This window comes from Panthera pardus, unplaced genomic scaffold (genome assembly GCF_024362965.1).
Source record: "Panthera pardus isolate Hobbes unplaced genomic scaffold, ASM2436296v1 HiC_scaffold_17, whole genome shotgun sequence".
Lineage (NCBI taxonomy): Eukaryota > Metazoa > Chordata > Mammalia > Carnivora > Felidae > Panthera > Panthera pardus.
This window is the reverse complement of record NW_026526732.1, coordinates 10,736,431-10,764,095: the sequence shown is the minus strand read 5'-3', so window position 1 is coordinate 10,764,095 and position 27,665 is coordinate 10,736,431. Positions and strand designations below refer to the sequence as shown.

The window sequence follows — 27,665 nt, the reverse complement described above, 5'->3', positions numbered from 1 at the left end:
GCAATTACCTGGACACCCAGGCAGAGTGAATTTTTGGAAAAGAATGTAATTAGTGAAACAGGAACTTTGCTGCCAACTCCTTGTCTAGATACTAACACTGAACAGAACATTGATAAGTTCACATCTGTAAAGACAACCCATCAGTTGATAAAAACAGTCCTTAAAGTTCATTATGTATCATACATCCCAGCTTTAGATTCAGGAATATGTGATGTTAAAGCAGAGAACGTTGGCTTTTTGTTCCATAGTCGTGTAGAGTATGTATGCACATCGTATGTCTTTTAAGATTCAGTAATTACCTGGAGTAAAAAGAATTATTTGCCACATACTGTCTGTATGAACATGTGCACCACACCCTTGGTTTGATAAATGTACAATCCCAAGGTCTGTGGTCGTGGGAAGAAAAAGGTCATTTCCCATATTCAGTTGCTTCAGTAGTAATTTTTCTTTCTTTTTTTTTTTTAAACATTTATTTATTTTTGAGAGAGACAGCGAGAGAGCGCATGAGTGGGGGAGGGGCAGAGAGAGAGGGAGACAAAGAATCCAAAGCAGGCTTCAGGCTCCGAGCTGTCGGCACAGAGCCCGATGTGGGGCTTGAACCCACGAACCGCGAGATCATGACCTGAGCCCAAGTCAGACGCTCCGCTGACTGAGCCACCCAGGCGCCCCAAATAGTAATTTTCCTTAAACAGTACTTTTCATTAAAAACAAATTCACACACAACCAAAAAGTTTCAACCTGGTTATGAATACAGGGCCAAACTTAACTTTCAAAGCATTTTAATATCCTTAGGGCGCAATCTGAAATACGTATTTTTCTATTTCTCTCATTTTCTCATCACATCCAGTGTCCCTAGCACATATTCACAATCCTGAGATGGTAATAAATATCTACTTAGAGCTTATTTTACAAATTTTGATTCAGTCCTTAACCCCCTGCTAATTTGCGCTTCTCAGCTGCGCTGAGCTCTGTCCTTCCTTTCCATCTCAACAAATCCCTTGTCCACACCAAGGTTAATTTTGTCCATCTATGGTTAGTTAACTCATAAATGATCTTTTACAGCTTCTTCCCTGTGGAGCCGCTGGTCTTTTTCATTTTCAGCCTTCTTAAAAAATGTTCCCCAGCCCCACTCTGAGGAAGCCTCCAGACAGCAGAGGGGTAGGCTTTGTCTCCTCCTTGAAGCTCTTCACTCAGGCTCTCCCCCAACGGAGATCATCTCATTTATCCTGACCATCGTTCAATTTCTTCTAATTCTTTTAACAGTATTAAGAACATCTCCTACTTGTGTATCTTTTTACATACATGTTATCATATTTTTATTTTACGACGGTAACTTGAGAGCATAGACTCTGGTGCCTGGCTGCATTCTAATTGATGTTGTTAACTGTTTGAATAATGAGTAATAGTAACATTTCAAATGAGAATGAGAAGAGCCAACACCTACCGGTTGTGAAGACGGACTGGGACCTCGCACATCTACGTGCTGTTTGTTTGTTGCTGCCGCCACTGTATTACTTGAGCCCCGTATCCACCCTGCCCGGTAGCTATGGCGGTATCGTCCCCAATTCATAGAGAGAAACACACAAGTACCAAGGGGATAAATCGCCTGCTTGGCATCTCAGAACTGGTGGTAGACCTGGGCATTGAACTCAGGTATTTTAACTCCTACTTATTATGTTTTTCCATTCATCTATCTGAGGGTTTCCAGATTCAGGAGGGAAAGGAAATCAGATCACCCAGTTAAGTTTGAATTTCAAAGAAACAGTGAATAAAATTTTAGTATAAGTACATCCCGAGGATTGCATGGCGCATACTTAATGCCAGCAGATTTGTTTGTCTGAAATACACGTTTAACTAGGTTCCAGTATCTTATCTGATAACTCTAATCCATCCATGCAGAGTGTCTCCTCTGTGCCAGTCTTTTTTTTTTTTACATTTATTTATTTTTGAGAGACAGAGAGCACAGGTGGGGGAGGGGCAGAGAGAGAAGGAGACACAGAATCCAAAGCAGGCTCCGGGCTCCGAGCCGTCAGCACAGAGCCTGACGCGGGGCTCGAACTCACAGACTGTGAGATCATGACCTGAGCCAAAGTCGGACGCTCGACCGACTGAGCCCCCCAGGCCCCCCTACTCTGTGCCAATCTTTAAATAGTAGTCCAAAAATTAAAGATAGCTGATTAAACCGTCTGCGCTTTTTTACAACATATAAAACCCCTTTTTGTTTTTCAGACAACCCAATTAAGGACCATTAAAGTGAAGTGTCTGTGCTAGAGACTTCCCAAGCTCATAACATATTGTAGGTGGAAAAATATTTTTACGAGAGAGACACCATAGTGAATTTTTCCAGCAGCTAATAAACACTGAGTTTGCAGTGGCAAAAGCGAGACGGTAAATATGAAAGGGGCTAAAGATAGCCCATGTGTCCTGTCACTCCTGGGAGATATCCAAATGTTTGACAGAGCAGTCACGATAAGCTGGATCTCTTTTTTCCAAATACATCACTACAACCTGCAGTTCTTTCACGTTCTGTTGCTGTTGTTTTCCTCCATTCCTGTTTTTCTGTCTGTTAATTGTCGTAAGCTGCTGGAGACATGAGTTTGGTTTTAAAGCTCTCTGGTATATTCACAGAAAGGACCTGAAGGGTCCATGAGGAACTGAAAACAGTGGTCTGATCAGGACTGTCTCTCATCTTACTGTTTTCTGTGATGGTCATTGTGTTGTTGGTTGTTGTTTTTTTTTAATTTTTTTAAAGTTCATATATTTTGGGGAGTCTGGGTGGCTCAGTTGGTTGAGTGTCCGACTTCGGCTCAGGTCACGATCCCATGGCTTGCGAGTTCGAGCCCCGCGTTGGGCTCTGTGCTGACAGCTCAGAGCCTGGAGCCTGCTTGGGATTCTGTGTCTCCCTCTCTTTCTGCCCCTAACCCACTCGTGCTCTGTCTTTCTCTCAAAAATAAATAAACATTTAAAAAAATTAAAAAAAAATCATAACCACATAAAGTTCATTTATTTATTTTGAGAGAGAGTGAGCGCAAGTCAGGTAGGGGCAGGCATGGGGGTGGGGAGAGAATCCCAAGTAGCTGGATGTGGGGCTCGAACTCCCAAGCCGTGAGATGATGACCCGAGCTGAAATCAAGAGTAGGATGTTAACCTACTGAGCCACCCAGGTGCCCCTGTTCGTTGTTTTATACAAAGCATCTGCTAATCTGATAATGTTTCAAAGAAATAAGCTTCATTTCAGAATGAGGATGAATGGGTCCAGTTGGACCATCCTCATTCTGGGGTTTAAAGAATACAGAGAGTGTTTCATATGGTGGCTCATCCTTTTCTTCACAAAATATTTTTGAACCTTAACGATAACAACAAGTGGCCGGGGACAGAAGATCGCCCAGTCCAGGAATGAGCCCTCAATCATCTCTTCAGTTCCAGAATGGAATATTGGGTAAGGATGGAGAATGGGATCTACTTAGCCAAGTATTTCTCCTGTGCTTTGTCTTTTAAAACAACATTATGTTAAGAGGCAGGTGGTATAATTCCCTTTTACAAACGAAGGGACAGGCTCAGAGGTCAGGTAGCTGATACTAGAGGACATGTGGCCAGTAACAAAAAGCCCAGTGCCTTTTCCACTCTGCCAAGATACTTATCATCGGGGCCATTTTGTTCTCTGGGAGAGATTTTTTTTTAGATGGTTGTGCTATTTTATTAGTGGTCAGTCTGGACAAAGTGAGTTTAATTCTGCATTGCTGTGAGAATTGAGTCTATGATAGAACAGTATATTAATTTATGAGAAATTAGTGTCTTAACAAAATGTGTATAAACTGTAAAACTCTTAGTAAATGTACCTCTAATAAGCCAGAGTTCCCAGTTGTGTTTATAATGGTTGTTTATGTATGAAATTAATGCCAGTGGGGAGACCTAATAATCTCTTCCTTATAGACCTTCCCAGTGGCTGGGACGCCGGAGGGGGCTCAGTCAGTCGAGCGTCCGACTTCGGCTCGGGTCATGATCTCATGGCTCGTGAGTTCAAGCCCCCTGTGAGGCTCACTGCTGTCAGCACAGAGCCCGCTTTGGATCCTCTGCCTCCCTCTCTCTCTGCCCCTCCCCCACTGGCACTCTCTCTGTCTTTCTCTCAAAAATAAACATTAAAAAAAAAAAAGAAGAAGAAGAAGAACTTACAAATGGCCTACATACCACGAAGGGGAATTTTAGTTCTTCCTGATTGACCACAGGGTGACTATACTTGTGCAGGGTTTGAGTCTCTGTTCTGTGAGGTTCAGACAGCAATTTTGCCAGGAAGATACCAAGAGATGGATGGACCGTCTCTGTGGAAGAGACTCACTGACCACCCTGACTGACAAGGCGGTGGTCTTCCTGGTGGCAGACCAACCCAGGAGCAGGTCACTTTGTGAGTATGGCATAGGTGGGGTAGTTCAATGATTTGAAGGTTTCGCAGTCTTGGGCTGGGGTAGCCAGACACCTTCGTTTCCACAGCCTGCGTTCCGTGCTGGTTTTTCCAGGCGTTAGCATTATGCCGTCACCTGAGATGTTCATTTTTTCCTTCTGCCACTGTTAGTTTTGTCTTGTAGAACCTCTGTGATTCTTTTTCTTTGCTTCTAATGCTGATCAGCCCCTCGTTTGAGTAAATTTTTCTGGCGATAGATCAGTACAACTGGTCTGATTATAGAGAGGCATTGCTAGCCTAGGAGTCGACCGTGCTCTTTAAGGTAATTTTGCATACACCTACTGGGCAGTAGTAATTGTTTTCCATGAATTTGTAAACGGTGAGAATCTAGAGCCCATTTCTCCAGAAAGCTCGTTTAGCTGTGTCCATGTGTAATACCAGGGAGCAAAAGCAAACATTGAGAAGCTATCTTCTGTTTTTCTAATGACGTAGACACTTTCTTCGTAGCATTTCTTTTGTGTTTTGAATATAGCGTTGCTCACAGGGAAGACTTTTATTTGTTTTAATTTTCATTCTTCCAGACCTTCTCATTCATGAGTACTTGTAACCCAATCCAGAGTTTAGTCAAGTGGGAAATGTACATTGCTGGCTGGATTCACAGAAAAGGCTTCCAAATGCTTCCTCAGATGCTGTTTGCCTGAAGAGTCCCGCTGCCCCCGCCTCCTCACTACGAAGTCTGAGTGAAAGGCCGTGTGGAGGGGGGACCCGGCATAACCGGGGCATAACCGGCACCACCGAATCCCGCATCCCGCCTCCCGCCTGTAAGGCCTCATCTTTCACAGCAGCTGTCTTTCTGCTCTCCCCTCTCCTCTTCCACCCTGAGCTCTCCCTTTCCCTCCCTCTTCCCTTTTTTTTTTCTTTTGGTGTCTTCTCCCTTCACTCCTTTTCTGTGCAAATAAACAGTAGAGGGAATTACATACCTTTTGTTCTTTTGTTAAGAACTGAATTTAATTCTAAACAAATGACTCCACCTTCAAGTTCACATAGAGCTTGCGCACCAACCTGAATCTATATTCTACTGCGGCATTTTGTTTAAACTAAGAAAGACATTGTTATTTGCAAGTAGTTTTAGTTACGAATGTGAGTAAAGTCGTGCTTCAGCACAAAGATCACTAGAGCATCAGGTTCTCCTATTCGGGGAGGACTCACCTCTCTGAGTCCCCATCTAACCCATCATAACCATGGTATTCAAAGTCCTGAGGAATAGAAGTTAAAAGAAATTCAGGTTAATGACAACTTAAAGGTGAATCTGTGAGGCAAATGGAAAATGCTCTCCAGTACAATACGACTAAAGATAATAAAGTTGTCCCTTTACTAGTACCTAAAACTAGTACTACTTGGGCTTTGGATATTATTGGTTCTGTACTCTGGTCGGGGTAGATCATTCTGTATGTGTCTGCCTGTGACTTTGTCAGAATGAATGATGACAATCTTGTGGTTTATGCTTCCTTTTATTTTAATTCCGAAACCATCTCTAATTGATGAAATGTGCCTTTATGGCACAGTTATTTTCAAATACATCAAGCACTGCTTTTGTCGACCCTTGGCTTCACGGGCATGTTGGTCTTTGACCCAGAACTGGTAAATGAACCCTGCAGGGAAATCATTAGAGAATTGGAACAATTGTGGTAGCGGGATCAGGGGTCAAACCATTACCTACCCATAGGAACTTCCGTTTCAATTGGACTCTTGCTTTTCTGAAAGCAGGTCATATATTCAGGGAGACTACTGAAGGAAGAGCGGAGCACGTGTTAGTGCTAATCTCTCAGGATGAGAGAAGGCTGTAAGGATCCCAGAGATGTCTGGTTTGTTTTCCTTCATTTCCTTTTTTCTCCCATGTCGTGACAATTGACCGTGGGATTATTGTGTAGAAGTCAGTTTCCTTCAATGTAAGTGTTGTGAAAGTGTCCCGTAAGTATAAGGGAAGTGCGTGAATTAGAAATGTGCCGCTTAGTACATTTCCTCCGGCAAGCGCACCTGTGTCATCAGTTCCCAGTTCAGAAAGCACTACCTGGACCTTGGAAGCCTTCTCACGCCGTCTTTGCATCATTACTCCATCCATCCACTCCTCAGCCCCCACCAAGGGGAACCACTGTCCTGAGTAAAAGTCAGTGATATGTCAAGGAGTCAGTAGGTACTACCAGTAAGCCATTCTTTACTTGGGCTTTCTGCAGGAAACCATCTTCTTAAAAATGTTAAAAAGTTTTGTGCAGAGAAAACACAAACCTTATTCGAGGAGTTTATATCAGCTTCAATTTTCACCGCCATGTAGCTGTTAAAAGAAACTTTAGAAATGAGGAATGTCACAGAAGAGAGTGTTCTTTTCCTTTGCATTGGGAATCAGTTACTCAGAAGTTACCTTTTAAGACTTACAGAAATGAAGGGAAGTTAGAGTTCAGTTCTTTTCCATTGTGTTTATAGTAGTGCTTCTTATATAATTACTGTTTTTTTTTTTTAAGATTGATTTATGTTTGAGAGAGAGAAAGAGAACACAAGCGGGGGAGGGGCAGAGAGCGAGGGGGACCGAGGAGCCAAAGCTGGCTCCAAGCTGACAGCAGTGAGCCTGATGCAGGGCTCAAACTCACGAACCCTGGGATCATGACCTAAGCCAAAGTCAGACACTCAACCGACTGAGCCACCCAGGTGCCCCTAATTACTATTTTCTGAGGAGGGTATGTAATCTCAAAATTTTAAATTTGTCCTGACAAATAATGCATGTTAGTTTTTTTTTAATTTATTAATTTATTTATTTTGAGAGTGTGTGTGTGTGTGTGTGTGTGCGCGCGCGCACACGAGCAGGCGAGGATCAGAGAGAGGGAGAGAGAGAATCCCAATTAAGGTCCATGCTGTCAGCACAGAGCCTGACTCGGGGCTCCATCTCATGAACTGTGAGTTCATGACCGGAGCCAAAATCAGGAGTCAGATACTTAACTGACTGGGCCACCCAGGCGCCCCAATGCATGGTAGTTTTAAAATATCTTCCATTAGATATTTAAATGAAGGAATTCTTAATTCTAGTGACATTTTTGGGCCAAAACACTATGCTGCTTGCATGATGTTATCATGGTCTTTAACAGGTAGCTTATATCTGGAATCAGGATTATGTTTTTGTCCAAAGAATAGATCACATTTAGTCCTCTTGTCGGAACACTGGTGGTGGTGGTGGTGGTGTTTTGCTACTTTCCGTTCCAGAGGAAGATGTGGAAGCTAATTGCAGTGGGGAAGATTTTCAGTTTTCATCAAAGCCAAACTAAGAATTTTTTTTGCGAGGAGAGGAAGAAGATTCACTTGGATTGTTAAATGATTTTCATTCCAGAAAAAGAGTGAACTTCTGGAAATACTGAGAGAGTACCGTTATTTCTTTTACTCTGGCTTTTTTCTTGCCTTTTCCTTTGTTTGGCATGGGAATAGAAACAAGGAGGAGAAAAAACATGGATCAGAGTATTGGATATACCAGGCTTTAAATTCCGAGTACCACTGGCATCAATCAGCCTGCCCACCTCACCCTCTGAACCGTTTTCCTATATTTTTTGTTTATAAAATGTGGTTGGTTGACCCTACCTAATAAGACTGCTGTCAGGAGTAAATGACAAAATCATTTGAGTAAAAAGATAAAATAATAGTAGCCGTCATCTATTATCCTCTCACTATTTGCCAAGCACTATTCCCAGGGCTTTCTTCTATATCAAAATAAACATCAGTTTAACAATACTTGTACCAGTTTGTCAGTGGAGAAATTCAGGCCTCAGAGAGTCTAAGTAATGTGTCTAAGGCTGAGCGGCTAATAATTAGCAGAAGAAAGGAGTGAACGAAGTTCGGACCACAAAGGCCACGCTTCTAATCCTGGCTGTCACCAGCTCCCCATTTCCTAGGTAAATAGTGGCCCTCTGTGGTGCCAGGAGGAGGGGGTCACTATGACCGTGCAGCTCATACTCCCTGCTGGCAGGAACAGATGGGGTTGAAACTCTGCGTAAGGTGCCCTTAGCCAAGAAAGGGTGCAGTTTTCTACAGAAAAGCACCGTGGTTCTGTGGGGCTGTGTCTACCCAGAAGGCCACTTTTCTTCTGCTTCTTACAAAGGTGCTTGCTGGCCTAAATACAGGTGTAGAATTCTCCACACTATTTAGCTTAGGAGTGAAAGGTTAAAATCTTTAATGATATTTGTCACATCTGCCAAAAGTTCTGTCTACTTTCCTTGCTGCATTTCCCACGTGCAGTCATTGATCCTTTCATTCATCAGAAACCGTTTTAACTTGTGCATATTATATGGCGCTCATTTTCTTCTGTCTTGTCTTAACTGTCTCCCGTTTTCTTTGTCTCTCCTTATTCCGAAGCTTTTCCTTCCTGCCTTTGTGTCCTGCCATTGTGTATTCCACACGACCAGCTTTTCCATAGGTACAGTTAATTCCTCTGTTCACAGGAATTTAAATTCAGGTTGGGCTGTATCCCATATGTTTAAGACCTAAAACAATTACAGATACTTCAGAACTCAGAACTCTATGAAATAAACTATTTATCATATCAGATTGCACGAGGGAGCCATTGCAGGTTGAGAACTGGGCTAGGTCACAGATGGTATATTTCATGGGTTATGATTTCACAAAACAGTCTGTCTTCACAATTTGCTTCCCTTATATTTCCCTCTTGTGAGTCCTGTGGGTCGTCATCAGACAGAATGAAAAAACCCGACGCTTTATCAGTTTAAGTGATAAAATACATTTACCTTGTTTGCTGTTTGGATTCCCTCTGAATCTAATCATGAATTCCTTTGCTGTGTTGGAGGTGGGCGTTCTGCCCAGATCGGGTCACAGGGTAAGCGGATGTGGATTCCGTCTGTGGCTGTGGGAGTCGGCTGTCCTCTGGTGTGCCACGTTAGGGTCTCTTGTTTATGGGCCTGTGCATGACAGCTGTTGTGACTCACCCACGAGGAGATGGCGTGAACACGTTTATAAGTTCAAGAAATAGAACTAGAGAACACATTGTGTGAGACACAGCAAAGGCTAGAAATTAGAAAATAAAAGGTCTGCTTTAAATCACCAAAAGATCTGTTCGGCTGTATCCTGCTATTACACAGACTGGGACGTCTCAGCCACGTGGTTTTTGCGTGTTCTTCCTTTTATCCCTTACAAAGTCATATTCTTATTTGCTAAATGAAATGAGACTTTGAGAGAGTCACGTACCTACAGCGTGAAATAGTAACTGTTAGAAAATGTGCTTAAGTAGGTATAGGGTGCTCTCGTGACCAGTGCACGTTCCCTCTCTGTCCCTCCCTCCCCCCCCCTTCGCTTCTACTCCCCACCTCTTCCTCTCCCTCTCTTCCTCCCACCTCCCTTCTGCTCCCCTTCTTCCTCCCTCTTTTCTTTCTCTCTCTCATTTACTCATTCTCTCTCTGTCCTTTCAGCTTCTTGGGCTAGCCTGTCAATATCAGTGGTAATGTCGTTGATAAACATACCTAGAAAACTGTGTGCTAATGTAGTCTTTGTCTATAGAACCTGGGCATAGTTTTGATGTAAATAACTTAGCCTCTCTTTGGACCTCAGTTTCACGTTCTAAAAACAAAGGACTGGAGTAAGTGTTTATGTGGCTTTTGTTTTAGTTCTGAAAACTCTGTATGATTGCTAACAGTTCCCCTAAGTGCTTCTCTTCCGAGGGAGTCAAACTTTACTTTCCCCATGTTGTTACACACACACACACACACACACACACACACACACACACACGTATATACACATACATATATAAACAAAAATACTGCTATATTTAGATATAATTGATTTATAACATATTCGTTTCAGGTATATAGCATAATAATTCAATATTTTTACATATTTTGAAATGATCACAATAAATCTAATATCCATCAGTGTACATTGTTACAAAATTATATTTCTTGTACCAAAAACTTTAGATTTACTCTCTTAGCAACTTTGAAATATATAGTACAGCACTGTTGACCATAGTATATAATGTAGTCACCGTGTTGTACATTACACCTCAATGACTTATTTTATTGCTCTCCCTGTGTTTTAATACTTCTAGCATGTTTCTACCTGAAATACTGTGTGTGAGCCCCATTAACATCTGCTAAACAACTCTAAGAATTGATGAAGTATGGTTTGGTTACTGCTAGCATGGATTTGCTGTCGGAGACTAAAAATAGTCTAAACATTTTACTTTTGATATGTTACTCATGATCTACGTATATCAGGTTTAGGAACCCTGTGTTCATTAATTATTTCTGTTGACAGAATATTCAGTAGTAAGTTCCTGAGAATATTTGTGGCCTAACATTGTCAACCTTGGACTGCCTAATTATAAAGCTGCTAGCCAAAAAACTGTGATATGGCGTTTGCATATTTAACTGCATGGAGATTTAACTCCATGGATTTCTTGTATAGGCTACAGTCCACGCACTTACTTACCGTTTCAGATATGTTCTCTAGAAAAACCTACTTTTCCCCAGCAATGTAAAAGGAGGCCTGTCTGGGTCTCTTACCATCCTTGGATATTTAGACTCCCTTCTTTTCGGCCTTTAGTCATGTTCCTTGTACCGGTAATGTTAGGTTATTCAAGGGCAATCCTGTTTGAATGCTGAGCATATAGACCAATTGCCAGTATCTAAAGCAAACATGGAGAATTTTCTCTGGGAAGAATTCAACATCAGCCTGACACTCATAATCGTGCGTGGTGGGTAATGAGAGGCTGCAAGCCAGTGAAAAGTAATTCTGCAAACATACCTTTCTTTGTAACCCATCAGCACTTAATAGCCCAGCTTCCGTGACCAAGTAACCACACAAAACGGTACTCCAGCATCCTGGCCTATGAGAGCAACATTGTTCTCTTGCTGACTTTAATCGTTCTCTTAAAGGAGATGATGTGGAACCCTCAGGTTAATTTTTCAACTTTACAGTTACGTTAAAAAGACGCACAAATTATAAAACTGAGAATCATCTGTGAGACAAAATGTTCACTTTCTTGACAGAGGATGCCAAGTAGGTCAGTAGGTACCTCAGTTGTTACTGCGTGCAAATCAAGCTTACCTTGCTGTACTCGATAGGAAAGACTGGAAGGAAATATGGCAAAATGTTAGAATTCGGTTAGCTTTGTGTAGTGCTACTGAGGATTTTTATTTTCTGTTTTGTTTTCTGATGAAACGGTTTCTCGTCTGTTTTTAAGAATAATGAGCTGTATTACTAATTTTGTCTCTCTTTTTTAATAGAAAGTAGATGACACTATAAAATACATTTTTCTTGTTGAGGAAGAAGATATTTTCGTGTTGAGTTATTAGTAAATGGAATCAAATTTATCAGCTCATTTCTCCTTTGAATTAATATCTGTGTTGGGATAATTGGAAGTTTGTTGTTCTCTGATCTTCTTGGATTACAAGGACATAAAATTGGGAAAGAATTGATGATTGCATCTTAGTTTTTAAATATTACAGAACTAAATCTCCTATTCTGTTACGAGGAATTGCTAAGAGCTCAAAGACGTAGGTTTGGTTCGTGTAAAAGGTAACGTCTACCTCTTTAAAGACCAAGCAGTACGCTCCTGTTTTGTTTTGTTTTTTTTAATTGCAAAAAATCAGCATCCCTTCTTATCGTTAATAGACTCGCCCCTCCTTTTTTTGTTACTAGGTACAAACTTCAGCAAAATAAAGTTAACACTAAATGTCACTTCATAATTGCAGTAATGATCACACAGCTGTGCTTTCCTCAGTTTATAACACATGTCAGCATCAGTTTAGGGGCTGAGCTTCATTTCCTGCCCAGATAGCATCCTGCAGACTTTTTGTGGTGGGAACGCAGAGCATCCTGTCGGTCACTGCTGGGGTGCTGAGGCCAGGAGTCGAGGTACCCCAGCTCTCGGAAATGCAGGCTGAGCTCTGCCGTTCACCGTGACTCGGTCCTTTATTTATTTACCTGCTTGCGGATTTTCTTACTTACTTCTCAGTTATTTTTGTTTGCTAGATTAAGAACCATTTTATTTATGAGTTTGTGAATTTTCAAGGAAGAACTCTTACACTTAAATGAACCTGTAAGAAGCCCACAGAAAAGCAAGTGCCTGCAGCGCTAATAATGAGAACTGACAAGGCAGTCCTGCTGGGTTTATTTATGACCTTCTGCCTTTGTTAGCTCTTGTGAGAAATTCCTCTCTAACCATAACAATATTGTTGGAGTTTGGCACTATACAGAGAAATCCTACCGAGCCCCGAGGCCCACAAACTGGCACTCATTCAGCTCATAACAGATTGCTGGGCTTGTTGGAGTTGTGCATTTTCCTTCATTCCTCTTTTATTTAATTCATCAGTAGTTTTCACCAGTTTTTATATACACGGCTTTAAAAAGAAAATATATATAAGCATATGTATATATATATATATATATTGCTTTTATTCTCAGAGCCCAAATCCCCTTTTTCCGTAATACAATGTCATAGCTGCTTAAGTGCTAAGGAAAATTCGGAAGAGGACAGGGTCCTGGAAGGCAAGAAGAGACAGGTCTGTTCTGTACAAGGACAAATCATGGGACGTCACATCACATGCTCCACACTGACGGACTGTTAGGGCGCTCCTACCAATCTCATGTGGTTACTCGCTCTCAGAGTTAAAGTGAACTCAGTAGAACAAATATACCTCAGGTTATGATTTTATAATACTCTGCTTATTATTTCTACTCCTTTTGGGTACTTTAAGAACCCGTTTATTCCAGCTTGTTTGCTTTCTTCTACAATTTCCAAGTGAAATAGGAAATTTAAAAGCATCAATTCACAGAGAGAATTGTGTTAAAAATTGTAATTTTCTTTGCAAGTAAAGAAAATCGATAATGTTGAACTTGTACCTCTTAAAATGAGATCCTTGACAGGAGTTTTCTGTATGGAGTTATTTAGACCATAGGAGATACACAAAACCTGAAGCAGTATTATTCAGTATTTCTAATAATTGGCCCTGTTTTCTTCGGTGTTGCCAACAATGACAAAATAGCTATTCATATTCTATTTAAAGTATTGATAGACACATGACTTCTATTTCTTCCGAGAATCTGCAGGTTCAAGATGGCACTTTTGGGGGCAATAAGCTGTGGAGGACCCGTTTAACTGGAAGTACCAGTGTCCGCATTTGCTGTGTTGATCCCTTTGAGGGAGTGGGTTCTTAGGCCAGGCCACGCTATTGAAATCAGTATCGAGAGTTTTGCTTTATTCTACTTACCTCTTATCTGATTTTTAGTTTTCCTCAGCCATCTTACTCATGTACAAACAGACTTGCTAATGGAAACCGTGAGGAAAATTGTATTAAAAATCTTAGCCGGGAGGTGCGTGGGGGGCTCAGTCGCTTAAGCCGTCTGACTCTTGATTTTGGGTCAGGTCATGATCTCACGGTTCGTGAGATGGAGCCCCACATAAGACCCCACGCTTTCTCTGTACTACTTGGGATTCTCCCTCTCTCTCTCTCTCTCTCTCTCTCTCTCTCTCTCTGCCCCTCCCCCTGCCTTGCGTACATGCTCTCTTTCTCAAAATAAATAAATAAACTTAAAAAAAATCAAAGCCTGGTAAAATGTGAAAACTATGCATATGAGCATAACTTATTTGTCCATCTTTGTCTTTTATTTTCTTACCGTATACGTTTGCATTGTTTTCACATCTATTCTGAAAATACTAATATGATTTCATGCTACTATGATTCAACTGCTACCCGTTTTTTGAATGGGCTTTTTTTTTTCAAAAATTCTTTTTTCATGTTTATTTTTGAGAAAGAGAGAGTGAGAGAGCACAAATGGAGGAGGGGCAGAGAGAGAGGGAGACACAGAAGCTGAAGCAGGCTCCAGGCTCCGCAAGCTGTCAGCACAGAGTCCGACATGGGGCTTGAACCCACGAACCGTGAGATCATGACCTCAGCCGAAGTCGGACCCTTAACCAACTGAGCCACCCAGGTGCCCCTTAACGGATATTTTTTAAAGTCATTTGTCGTTTGCCTTAGAGTGGGTACAAATTAATACTCTATTCGTGAAATTGCGCTATGGCTATGTGTTAAAGACTGTTCAAATCTCCAGGGTCCCCTTTTGTTTTGTTACTTTTGCAAAGAAGCTCCAGCACTTATTAAAATGCTATCTGAGGACACCTGGGTGTCTCAGTCAGTTAAGTGCCTTAGTCTTGGTTTCAGCTCAGGTCATGATCTCATGGTTCTTGAGTTCAAGCCCCGCATCTGGCTCTGCAGGACAGCATGGAGCCTGCTTGGGATTCTCTCTCCCTTTCTCTCTGCCCCTCCCCCCCTCATGTGCTCACGTGTGTACTCTCTCTCTCTGTCAAAAATAAACTTTAAAAAAAAGTAAAATTATGCCTGCTCAAGTACAAAGAAGAAATAAAAAATTCTCTCAAATCTAATCACTTAAAATAACCACTGTTAACGTTTTAATACCTCTTAGGCATTAAAAAAGGCATAGGTATATTTTATATGTACATATAAATGCATATATATTCATATAATATTTTATATATCTTACATCAACTAGGTCATGTTTTCTGCTGTTAACCTGATTTTCACTCAATCTTTTCAATAAAAATTACATTTTTAATGTATATTTTGAATAAATATTACATATTTTTACATTTGAAAGAGAGAACACACACACGGTGGGGAGCAGAGGCAGAGGGGAAAGAGAGAGAGAGAGAGACAGACAGACAGGGACACAGGGACAAGGCCATCGTAAGTTGGCTCCATGCCCCGCACAGAGCTGGATGCAGGGTTCGATGTCACAACCCCGAGATCATGACCTGGGCCAAAATCAAGAGTCAGACCCTCAACCAACTGAGCCACCCAGGTGCCCCAAATAATTATTGTATATTTAAATAACCCACTACTAAGTTGACATTTAGGTGGCTTCTCACTTTTTTGCCACTTTAACATCTAGCTTTCTATCTTTGTTGTTATTCTTTGTTTTAAATGTATTTCTACACTATGTGTTATAATAAAGATCGTGGTGGCTAATATTTATTCAATAGATTCTCTGTTAAGCTAAATTCTCTCCACATCTTTGGGACAGAGATCCACTTTATAGGTGAAGAAACTGTAGCGCAGAGATGTTAATTCACTTGCCTGGTTTATACCACTAGGAAGTGATAGAGGGAAGATTTGAACCGAGGCTTTTTTACCGCTGGGGCTGATTACCTTTTCCATTCCCTCTTTGTTGTGCCGTGTTTATCATTGGTAACACTGCATTTTAAAGTGCCAAAAGCTATTTACTTAATAGAATATTGATTGTTAACATAACTATTTGCCTGACACATAATTATCTGGTAAATATTTGTTAAAGAATGGAAGGATGCATTCATGCCACTATTTACTCATCCTATTTTATAAGTGAGATGATATTCTAGAAGTCATTTGCAAATTCTTTATGCTGCATTCAAAATGTAATTTCGATTACAAAGAGTGTTAACAAACAAACCGTGTGTCGGAAATGCGTGTATGTTTACATGTGTATGTAGGCATTTATATACAAAGCAACTGTTTATTGAGCACATGCTTAATAGTTCTCGTTCATAATTATATCTAATCCTCACTATATAGCATAAGTGATAGTTTCCCTATATTTTGGATGGTGAATCTGAGGCTCAGTGAGGTTAAGTAACTTGCCCAAGATTGGGTGAAGAAATTGCAGATCCCGGACTTGATTTCAAACTGCTCTTACTCCAGAATTCGTGGTTTTTTACCTCTCCGTTATTACTGTAAACCTACGTTCCAGTAAATATTTAGTGAGCACTTTACCTGGGGCCATGCTTGGCGCTGTGGTACTTTATGTACAGCAACTCACTTAACTCTCTCATCAACACTGTGAGGGCATTACTTTTACTGTCCCCTACTAAGTATAGATGAGGGGTGGAGGCTCGTGGGGCTCTGTCATTGCCCACGTCCTTGGAATTTGCAAAAGAGGAGCTGGGTTGGGGTCAGCTGTGTGGTTCTAGAGCCCAGATTCTTTGTAGCCACCATGGCCTGCATCCGAAAAGATCACTGTTTGCTACAATACAAAGGTGTAAAAAAAAACCAAAACAGCTAACATCTAATGGATGCTTTTAAAAAGCAAGTTTCATTAGAGGAGAGGAGTATGATGCAGAAGAAGACTTTCTGACCCTTGCTAGGGATTTACAGATTGATGACTGGAGTTTTAAGTCCAATTTTATTTCAAAACTTATAATTTACTGGGATAAAAGAAGAATTAGGCAATGTGATAGGCTTGCGAGCCTGCTTACTGAGGTCCCTTCTCTGTTCAGAGGTTTTAGAAGGCAAAGGGAGTGTGAATTTTATCCTTTCACCATTCAGAATCCTATATCTGAATTTGTTTATGCTGTCTTTGAGACTGCTTATAGCGGACTACAGTGCCCATCAGAGAAACTCTTCATTCTCCTAGTGGGCCCTGAAATGTGTTCCAGATGACAAGGTAATCACTTGTAAGTGTGAGGCTCAGTAACACCATTGCACACACATCAGTGGCTCCGTTGACAGGTAGTGTGTTTGAGTGTGAAACACGCTGGCCTTCCAGACCTAATTTGGGCCCTTATTGATGATGGTGATATTATTATTATTACTATTATTATTATAATAATCCTCATCACCCTCATCATTATTAGTATTTACAGGTTTCTGTCTGAAACCCTGAGCAGGTTTATGACTACCTCTTCTTGAGAAGGAGTTTTTTAAGTTATAAAATGGTTATATGCTCTTAGGAAAAATTACGATGTAAAATTGCACTTGAGTGCTAGCCCTTGAGGTGTTAAGTGACGGGCTGCCCCCTACATAGACAGAAAATGACTCATTTTGGAAACCTCTTATCTAAGTGAATCTTAGATAACGTAAAATAAGAAAAACTCATGTTTTTAAGTTTGACTTTTGGGAGATGTACTGAATGTGTCGTATTTCATTTTAAAATATAAAAATAGTCTTCACAAAACATTTCCATCTGTAATGTAGTCAGGCTAATCATGTAAAAAATTTTCTGGATTCTCTACTTTTTTCCTAAAGAACTCAGAAGTCTTAAAAATAATTTCTGTGAAAATATAAAAATTTCAGCTTTCTTTTATATTGAAGCCATTAAACTATTTCTTTCTATTTTTAATGAGATAATTTTAATCTGTCTTTAAATACTGAAGAAATGAAATAATTTGTTTTGTAGATATTTTTGATTATTGTTAGAAGAGGAGATAGTCATTCAAAGAAAGAAATTGGAATTTAAGCTGCTGTGGCCTCAGTATTTATTGCATCGTTAATTCTATTTTTAAAAAAATTTGTTTAATGTTTATTTTTGAGAGAGAGACTGCATGAGTGGGGTAGGGGCGGAGAGAGAGAGGGAGACACAGAATCTGAAGCAGGCTCCAGGCTCCGAGCTGTCAGCACAGAGCCCGACGCGGGGCCCGAACTCACGAACCGTGAGATCATGACCTGAGCCGAAGTCCGATTCTTAACCAACCGAGCCAGCGAGCCCCACGTTAATTCTATTTTTAACTTCTCCTTCAGAACATGAGTAATTTGAGCGCTGTGTCTAATACATAACTTAGTACCAGGAAATCATCTTCTCTTTTGAACGTGATGCCCTTCACAGTTCCTTCTCGTTTGCTCTGTTCGTTACATTGATCCATTGGCAAAATAAACATGATGATCCCCACTTTACGGGTAAACAGAGGATTAGGTTGTCTTGCCCACAACCGATCCTTCATGCCACCCAGCTTCAGAAGCCTCTTACATCCAGCGCTTTTCTACTGCGGCACGGCGGTCTCTCCGTGCTAACATTTTGTTATTGACAGAAACGTGGTAAAGAGAGTGCCCTGTCCTACTCATTAAAGCGCTTATGAATGAGTGACCCAGCAGGGCCACCTGCAGAATGAAAGGACTACCTCCTCCATGCAGAATTTCCCTTCTCTTTTGGCTGCTCCTGTTTGGGTTTGTTTTCAAACCCAGTTCCCACCTCTTAGTGGATGTGGTTGTAGGACCTGCAGGGCCCTTGTCACTACCCACTGCGATCGGGAAAGTGGGGGACGACTGCCCTCCCTCCTCTTCTTCACCCTTTCAGCCCTTCCCCGCCACCTCCCTGCTCCCTCGCACTTACCCCTTACACACAGCTCGGGCTCTCTATCCCACGGCCTCTCCCTCTGGTTCACGATCATTACAGCTCACACCTAACTCAGATCGTACCGCACCCATCCTTTCAACTTACTATTTCTCATTTAATTCTCGCAGCAACTGTCTTCGGCAGGTACTGACATTTCCCTCAGTTTCCAGATGAGCAAAGCAAAGCGCAGAAAGGTTAAATATGTCGCCCGGTCACGTAATAAGCGGCAAAGCCAGGGTGTGAATCTATGTATGTGGTCTTACTCCTAGAGCTTCCACCGTGGAACATGCTGACCTCTGATTAAAATCCAGCCTCAGAAGCCGTGCAGTAGACAGACGCGGCTTGGCATCACTGGGGAAGCCGCTGTGCAGCTCACACGTTCTGGTGTCGGTGGCACAGAGCGGCTCACCGAGATGTGAGCGGATGGCTCTTGGAGGGAAGTAGGGCCTCCCCGCGCGAGCCGTGCAGAGGTTCGTTTCAGGCTAGACCAGGCTGCTCAGGCTTTAGGTGCCATCCGTGGTGTCGCGTGTCGGCTGTCGTGAGGGGAGGGAGGACCATGACATGATTCTTCCTTGTCTCTTTTCTCTCCCTGTTTCCCTGCTGACCCCGCAGAGCCAATGGCCAGTTCTCATGGGCTCCTCCGGGCTGCGCATTGTGCTGCTGTCCCGGACTTTGTGCATTTCCACTACTGTGCTGATGGGTCACTTCTCTGTTGCCTCCTCTCCTATATTGATGATGTGTCACTGCTTTGGGTTTGGGGGGTTGTTTTCTATCGACATTGTTTTTTGAGAGTCATACAAATATTTTTAACTGTAGGTCATTCAGTTTCACTGCTGTAGAGTGTCTCATTTTCTGAATACATCTCTATTTTATATTGCTGGAAAATTAGACCGTCTCCAACTTTTGTTGTTAGGGTCCTGAAACAGTTTTTCGGTGCCTGGATGTGTCTCCTTATGTACCTGTGCCAGAGAGCACACTTAGGCATGGACTTCCTGGGTCATAAGGTAAAATGCACCTTCAGCTTTACAGTGTGATTACAGATTTTTGCCCAAAGTGATCATACTAAATTATACTCCCACTAGCCATGTCTGGAAAAGCATAAAGTGCATATTTTCTCTCTCCAGTGTTTTTAAATTATGAAACCTCCGTTGGAAGTATTATTTCATTTATTGTTGTTAAGAGTATCAACCGATCATCTTACAAAGGAACTTTGGCTACACCAAAAGACACATAAGAGAATTAACTTCTTGACCATGTAAAAATTAATGGAGACAGGGCAGCCTTTCCTTACATAAGAATTCCAAATAATAAATGTAGAAGGAACAAAGGAAATAGAAAAGCAACATTAGGGCACCAGAGTTGTGCTGCAGGCGAGGCTCACTGATAAATGCCAACTAAAATTGTGGGCAAAACTAAAGGAGAAACCGTATACTTGCATTGCTTCAAATATACCCCCCCCCAAATATTTACTTACTCTGTTTGTTTTTAACCTACACCCACAAATTCTTTGATGCTCATCCAGGAAATGGAGCATAATTTCCCTCCTTTGGGTGTGGGTGTGGGCTTAGTGACCCCCTTCTCATGAATGGGATACAGAAAGGGAAAAAGTCACTTGACTGTGGAGAAACCTGGGAGACACCACCTTAACCAAGTGATGACAGTACCATCAGCTCTCCTAAGTCGTGTTTATATCACACCCCGATACGATGCCTTGTAAAGGACCCTCCACGTCTGTGCTATTCTTTCCCCAAATCTATAACCTCAGCGTAGTCACAGGAAAACACCAAACACAAATTGAAGGATAAACGTGCCACGGTTACATAAAATGTTAACTTGAGGGAGCCTGGGTGAAGGGTACGTAAGAACACTCACTAAGTACTCTTTGCCACTTTGTATAAGTCTAAAGTCATTTCAAAATAAAAATTTTTTAAAAATCCAGTGAAGGATTAGAACAAGCATGTATGTTCGTATGGTTCATGTGAATAGGGAAATGTCAAAATAACTAAGTTTTAGTACTGTTGTAGAAGTAAAACTTCCCTCTATTCCATGTAGACTCAGTACAATTTGTGTTTCTGGTTTGTTTTTTTTTTTAAGTTGCTAATTTATTTGCGGTTCCTATAGGTCTTACTGTTTTAAAGTATTTCATTGCTGTATGCTGAAGAAATAAATGTCTCCTGAGGGTTCATGCCTTTTTGTTTTTAAGTTTTATTTTCAGAATTTCTACGTGCTAAGCATTACACTTCTAAGATAAACAGTAGTTTTTCACCATGAGAGACGCAAAAAGGTGGTGTTGATTGCTTTTCTGTTATAAAGATTTATGACACGCTTTCAGCAATAAAAACTGGTATCAGTAGAAAAACTCTAAATCTTGCATATTTACAGATCTTGTTAGTTTGTCAATTTGCTTTCAAAGCACATGGGTCATTCATACCTTAGAGTTTCATACCTGACGTTGATATTTGTAAAACACAAGCCCATAAACCCATGTCCCTCTTCCTGCGTGTAACAAGCTGATCCTTCCCCCTTTATAACTGCGCGTCTCAGGAGTCGTCACCAACGGTTTGGGGGTGGGGTATATAAAGAACATAAGCCGGTAAAGCCAAGTGTTCCTCATAATTAGTTTTTATTCACTGCTGTGCTATTTTAAGGGTGAGGTATGTATATTTCAGCTCACTTACCCATTCAATGATTCTTACATATAACTGAAATGAGCAGGGTGGCTGCAGTCCGGAAAACACGTCACCGTTTAACCTGGACTGTAGTTATTGAGGTCTTTGCTGTTGTTCCTTTGTGTGTTCAATTTTATGTAACGCTAAAATACATAGCTCTTTATAAAATGTTTTACAGATTTATTCTGAAGCGGTACCTATAATTGTAACCGTGTTCTTAAGGCATTCTTCGTTCCTAAACACTTGAAAACATGATTGTTTTCCTTTAAAGTGTTTAACATTTCTTTCTCGGCATTCCTCTGCATTCCTTTTCCTTCTCTGGTGACATTAGAAGCATCTCGGAGCCGTCCGTCGGCTCCCTGGCTCCTAAGAGTGGAAGCCCACGCGGCCTGCTGTGGGCAGAGAGAGGCGGTTCACGGCCGCGCCCACCCCTCTCGCCCAGGCTCTTTCCTGGCTTCCCAGTGAGCTTCCCCTCACCGCTCCTGAAGGGGCATCCGGCCCACAGCTCTTGCCTTTCCACATTGTTCTGCCTGCCTCCAGGCTCCTGCACACCACTCTTCCAGGGGGCACGCCTTGGCTCCTGGTGTGGACCTACCGCAGACCACAGCCCCCGGGCCAGCGTGCACCAGCTGAGGACGCACTGTTGTGTCTTCCATACCGCTTACGAATCCGCCCCTCCATCACAGAATTTCTTCCTTAAGAATTTATCTGGCTAGCTGTTTGTCTCTCTTCATTGACACTCTGCGAAAGTGGGCGTTTGAGTGTGCAGGATCGACAGTGCAGGCCAACTTAAATATAAAATGTCATTCACATGTTTTTCCACCTCCTTTTCCATCACCTCTCTCCCCCACCCACAGCTTCACCTGCAAACCTTAGAGAGGGCATGCCTGCCTGAGGGTTGACACGCAGTACAGAGACCTCTCCCCAAATTATTCATTGTTCTCACTTTATTATGTAGTTGTAACCTCACAGGTGGTCTGTCATTTCTATTAATAAGTGCATTCTTTAAGATGCCGTTGCTCTTAGAATAATAACGGACCAGCAACTGTTCACACATGAGTCTTTTTTAATGTTTTCAGCACTGGCTTGGGCTTTGACTCAAGGTTAGGAAGGGTCCGGAGGCTCTTGGCTATGTTGGACAGTGAAATCAGTTAAGAAACATTTGGGTAGGAACAATAGATTGGAGCTAATAAGATGCTATAGTTTCGTCATATAAGAAAATATACACAATGTCTCTGGTACATAGAAGGTGCTGAATCAATGGTAGTAAGAGTTGTTGCTAAAAAATCATCATTATTCTGTTCATTATCATTATCACTTGTGAGCACAGTCCTAGGAGTGTAACCAAGCACGGTAATGTTATTTCCAAGTGAAAGTTAATCCCAAATTCCATACAATGTAAAAAAAAAACCCAAAAAACTGTAAGTAAATTTTCTTGCCAAATAATTTTTAAGTTCAGGACTGCCCATACTGTTGTAAAGGGTCTGTTTGTTGTTCTTCCTACCCTACATGACATCTTGAGACTGTTGTTAATAGTGGAAGAACAGAGAATTTCCCTGGGCAGAGTTCAAAAACTGAGAATAATTTAGGATCCCCCTGAGGCTTGTGCAATGGAAAAAAATTCCCTTACATGATGCATATTTCATACTTATATTGTTTACCACGTCTAAATTTAGAACACAGCACATTTCGTATCAGGAGTTCTAACCCAAGGACCTTTGAGGCCAGCTTCTATTTTAGGTGCTGATTTTTCAAAATCAAAGGAAATACAACCATTTTAACAATTTTTGCTTATGATAGTGTGCGTGACTCTGAATCCTGCTTCTGTAAAGTATCGGTTTAGTTGATTATCCTACAAATGTCCCTTTGAAATGAGAGTTACCCATAATGGAATCTTGGCTGGAGAAAAAGAAAAAGAAAGTGGTTCTCATTACAATGAATTTTGACTCATGAATTTTCTTTGCATTTATCCTTGGCTTTGGCTAGGGGTTTGTCATTTGTGGCGCTTGTGACTATGTTTAAATTAACATCAAACTTTTTTTTTCCAGTTGGCCTCATACATCTTAAGGCTACATGTTATATATATTGTCACATATAATGAAGAGATAAATATTTATTATTTGGACATGTTTAAATAGAAAGTGATATATATAACTTGGAAAGAAGATGCTTTTAGAGCCTAAAAATTAGTGCTTTGGAGGATTTTTTTTTTCACGGATTCTGTCTTACTGTGCCTTTGCATTTTTTTATTCGTTTAGACAGGAAGCCTAAGCTTTTAACTCATTTGCTGTCTAGACAAACGAAAACAACAGGGACTTGGGTGGGCTGCATGGAGAAGAAACCTACCAATATCATAGAGATTAAACAGAGTCACCATGAGGTTTTTCCTTTGTGTATATATGGCAGTCAAATTATTGACTCAATTCTAATATCAGTTTCAAGGTGCGTTTGTATCACATGTCCAAAATGATACTTCTAAAATAAGGTTGGAAGGTACGAAGTGATTTTACAGTGTGCGAAGTATCAGTTTCTAAAGAGCTAAGCATCTGATGAGGCTGGGGGTGGTTAGCCTCAGGGATGTTAATTGGAAACAGAGGGCTGAGAATTCATTGCTAAATCTTAATAGCAAAGTCAGTAGTTTTCACTAGAGCATTTATGGTAAATATTTAGAAAGATTTGCATGTGCTGGCTTACTCTATATGGTCTTTGCAGCTGTATTTTACCATAGAGCATATAAATTCAGCGACAGTCACCAGTGACCAGTCAAACCCTTCCTCTCTTTAGCACCACACTTGGCACAAGGAGTCACTGCTTAAGAAAGTTAGGGTCCAGTTAGAGAAAAAGAAAAAATGCGTGTCTGAATTTTATACTTAAAATTCTAAAAAGGAGAAGAGACACTATTCCTGCTTTTGAAGATAATGGAGAGACTTTTTAAAAAGACCATTGAACTGGCATTTTAACCTGTGCGTCAAACCCATGGGAAGTCACAGTGAGAAATCATTAACTGTATCCTATTAAAATCCTTAAACAAGAGACCTGAACTAGTCTCATTGATTGAAATATCTTCTCTGTTTCTAATTCAGTGTTTATCCTCGTGCTCTCTTGGGGCACTTCTGAGCGAGAGAAGACCAAATGTGTGTCTGTTCTGCAGTTCTCTATCAGAGACTGATCTAATACTATCAACTAATTGTATTGAGGGCCACAGCTTAGAGTATGTTGGAGTCGATTTGCTTTTGTAAAAACCCACTTATTTAATTAAACAAGGGAGTAAGATTTTCTAACTTATTCCCAGGCCTTGGAAGAGACGGTAAGATGTCCCCAGCATTACCTGAATTTATCCTTTAGGATGCTAACTTACTAGATACATTGAATACCATCAAAACCAAAGATGCCTCTGGATGTAGTAAGTCATAATAAATGAAAAATATTTTTAGGGAGCTGGGGGTGGGGAACATGTCGGACTCCGAGCTCGGCAGGAAGTGGGACCAGTGCATGGCGGATGCGGTCGTGAAGATAGGTGTCGGTTTTGGATTAAGACTGGTTTTCTCACTTACCTTCTTTAAAAGAAGAATGTGGCCATTAGTCTTTGGTTCTGGCATGGGATTGGGAATGGCCTACTCCAACAACTGTCAGCATGATTTCCAGGCTCCATGTCTTCTACACGGAAAATATGTCAAAGAGCAGGAGCAGTGACTTCCACCTGAGAACATCCCAGTGGGAGGAAAAGAGAAATCATGTCTATTCCTCAGGAATACTGAAGTGCCCTGGAGTCAGCTGACATTCTTCTGTAGCAATGTCATCAGTAATGCTTTCAACTCCAGCACACTGTTTATGTATTTGAGACCAAGTCTGTTTCTTGTTTTGCATTTCCTCTCTGGAAATTGCAAGGAGGTGGTCTTAAAAGAAGTAAATTAAAAGTAGGCAGCCCCCCAGTAAATTAAAAGTAGGGAGGATCATCTATAATATGCAGACATGAGAGAATTTGTATGTCTGTTACGTGTATGTGCAGATCTCTAAAAATTCTTCCTATGCTCCTCCTTCGTGGCATGTTCCCATACACACCCTTCTGTCACTGCCCTTCCCCACCCTGTCCCATCGTATTGAATCAGGGACATATCTGCGCTCTGTGTTAAGTCATAAGTGTTTCTCTTGTCAGAGTCTGCTAGCATTGTTATTGCTCCCCGGTGGCACTTCCTGCTCCGTGCAGTGAAATCTCCTGTACCTGTCGCTCGGATCAGAATGAAAATTTTACATGGGCGGAGAGACGATGGTTACGGAGGGAAAGCCTTTGCAGGGAACTTCCATTTAAATTAAATTTTAAAGTAAAACAAGCTTTTCTTTTCTAAGGCACTGATTTTCAAAAAATAATTTAACCATTGGCGGCAGAGGTTACGTTATTTTGGGGGTGCTGGAAAGTATTCAGTATTCTGAGTGATGCCACATACTGAAAACCCAACTCGAGAGCTAGATTTTGCCAACTCCACTTGTCCTGGCAGAATACCGAATTTACCGTGTATGAGCCCATGCAGTCATTGCCTCACCCATCACTCCACACAGCAAAGATGCAAAGGGAATGCTGTGGGGCAGGGGGACTCTAGCCCCTTAAAAGAGTCCTCTCTGCAATTACCTTACCTGCCAGCCTTCCAGCAAGATAAATGGAAGCACTGTAGCTTGAAGGTGCCTTGGTCCGAATGAGATGCAGTAAGGTCTCTCTGTTCTTTACAGGCGTCATAGATCTGATAGTACTTATAAAAGAAGAACAGAGTTGGTGCCCTGCTGACTAAATTGTCCTCTAGAGGAGTATTAGTTACAGAGCTTCTTTGTTAACTAGGCTGAATGTTTAAACCACTGTTGAACTTCTTTTATTAACATGTTTTAAGATAGCTATACATATGGATACCCTGAGTGTCTGCAGGGCGGGAATATTTCTCTATAATTTACATATAAAAGTTACGTGTATGTATAATAGTAATATAGAAATTATATCTTTTTATTACTCTTCTGTTGCACTGAGGTCTAGTCAGCACTGAAATTCGGATGATATGTTGAACACTAAGAAAGCCACCGTTTTTATATTTTTCTCTTGGTATTTCCTTGATCAGCTTGTTGGATAACAGAAATGTTTTTCATGCTTTTGCAGCTTGAATGAAGCTTTCTTAACACCCATCCGTGTCACCTGTTCGGCCGTAACTTGGAATTTTAAGGGAGGACAGGGAAGGAATTTACAGGTCGCGCAGAGAATGTTACAAATTTCCAAGTAACAATTTGTTTGTTTGGGTTTCTTATGAAGAAAGATTTGTGTAAGAGTATTTAACTTCAGATGATGATGTTTAAAAAAAATTGAATCTATGTCAAAGCCTCTTCTATGTTTAAACCCATAAGTAGTATAATAAAAGATAATAGTTTTATCTCTAGTTATCTATTAAAAATTTGTTTTTCCTGCAACGAAGCATGAAAAGCCCACTTCTCCCCCCTCCCCGACTGTTTCTTGCCCGACGGACCCCTTGTTTATTGACGATGGATACTTGTTAGGTGTTAGAGAGTGCGTGCACTCAGAGCCCACCAGCCATCGTCACGGGGGCTTCCCAGCTTCCTCCACTCCTACAAAGAGAACGCGGCTCTGTCTGGCTCCCATTCAGTATTTTCCGGGTGGATGTAGATGTGGAGTCGGTCCCTGTTCTTGGCGAAGCTCCTAGGATTCCTGACATACAGGGTGTCACCACGTGGTTCGACTGAGGCCTGGCGCTGTCTCATTTACCCCAAGGAAGAGGCAAAGGCAGTAGACCCCGTACTAGAAATACTTCAGCTCTGAGTCAGGGGTTAGCAGACTTTTTCTGGAAGGGCCCGACAGTAGATATTTTGGGCTTTGCAGGCCACGGGGTCTCCATCGGAGTCTCCATCCTAGCCCCGAAGTGGCCGTGGTCGGTACCTAGAGGGATGGCGGTGACAGCGTTCGATAAAACGTTAACAGATACTGGAATTCGAATTTCAAGTATTTTTCACGTATCACATAGTATTACGCTTGATTTTTTTTCCCCTCTCAGTCATTTAACAACATTTGGTTCGAGGGCAGAGCAAAAACGGGCAGCGTCCAGCTGGAGCGCCTAGGCCAGAGCTGACAACACCTGCTTTGACGAGCCCCGCCCATGTGTCCCTTTGCAGTTCTGTGAATTGGTTACATCCGGTCAGGAGGGGGCTGCGTTGGGAGCAAGTTCTTAAACCCCAACCCCTCTTCCACCCCCCACATCCATCCTCGCTCTGAGCCTGCGCCATGAGGAGTCCGCAGAGAGCCGGGGGTTGGGGGAGGGACGGCTGGAACTGGCCCTGTTTGCTCTCTCAGCAGATCGACATGAGTGCACGAGGACACTTCTAATTTCAGTCTTGTTTCTAGAGAGTCAGAGAAGTGCCTTGATTTCTGAAGGGTGAATACTCTCTACGTCGTA

The 27,665-nt window shown here is 41.6% G+C and overlaps 2 protein-coding genes across 10 annotated transcripts in view; both read left to right on the top strand.

Annotated features, from left to right (window-relative positions):
• The window catches only part of ARID1B (AT-rich interaction domain 1B), a 446,720-nt gene that overhangs the window by 289,673 nt on the left and 129,382 nt on the right, over positions 1 to 27,665 (top strand). The gene's annotated exons all lie outside the window — the stretch shown is intronic.
• LOC109245348 (MICOS complex subunit MIC10-like) lies at positions 24,625 to 25,146 on the top strand. Its single transcript, XM_053904335.1, has one exon. The coding sequence runs from the start codon at positions 24,640 to 24,642 to the stop codon at positions 24,913 to 24,915; it is 276 nt and encodes a 91-aa protein (XP_053760310.1). The 5' UTR covers positions 24,625 to 24,639; the 3' UTR covers positions 24,916 to 25,146.

Excerpts from the sequence above, each read along its gene's own strand:
- LOC109245348 (XM_053904335.1), top strand. The coding sequence starts at position 24,640 with ATGAAAAATATTTTTAGGGAGCTGGGGGTGGGGAACATGTCGGACTCC.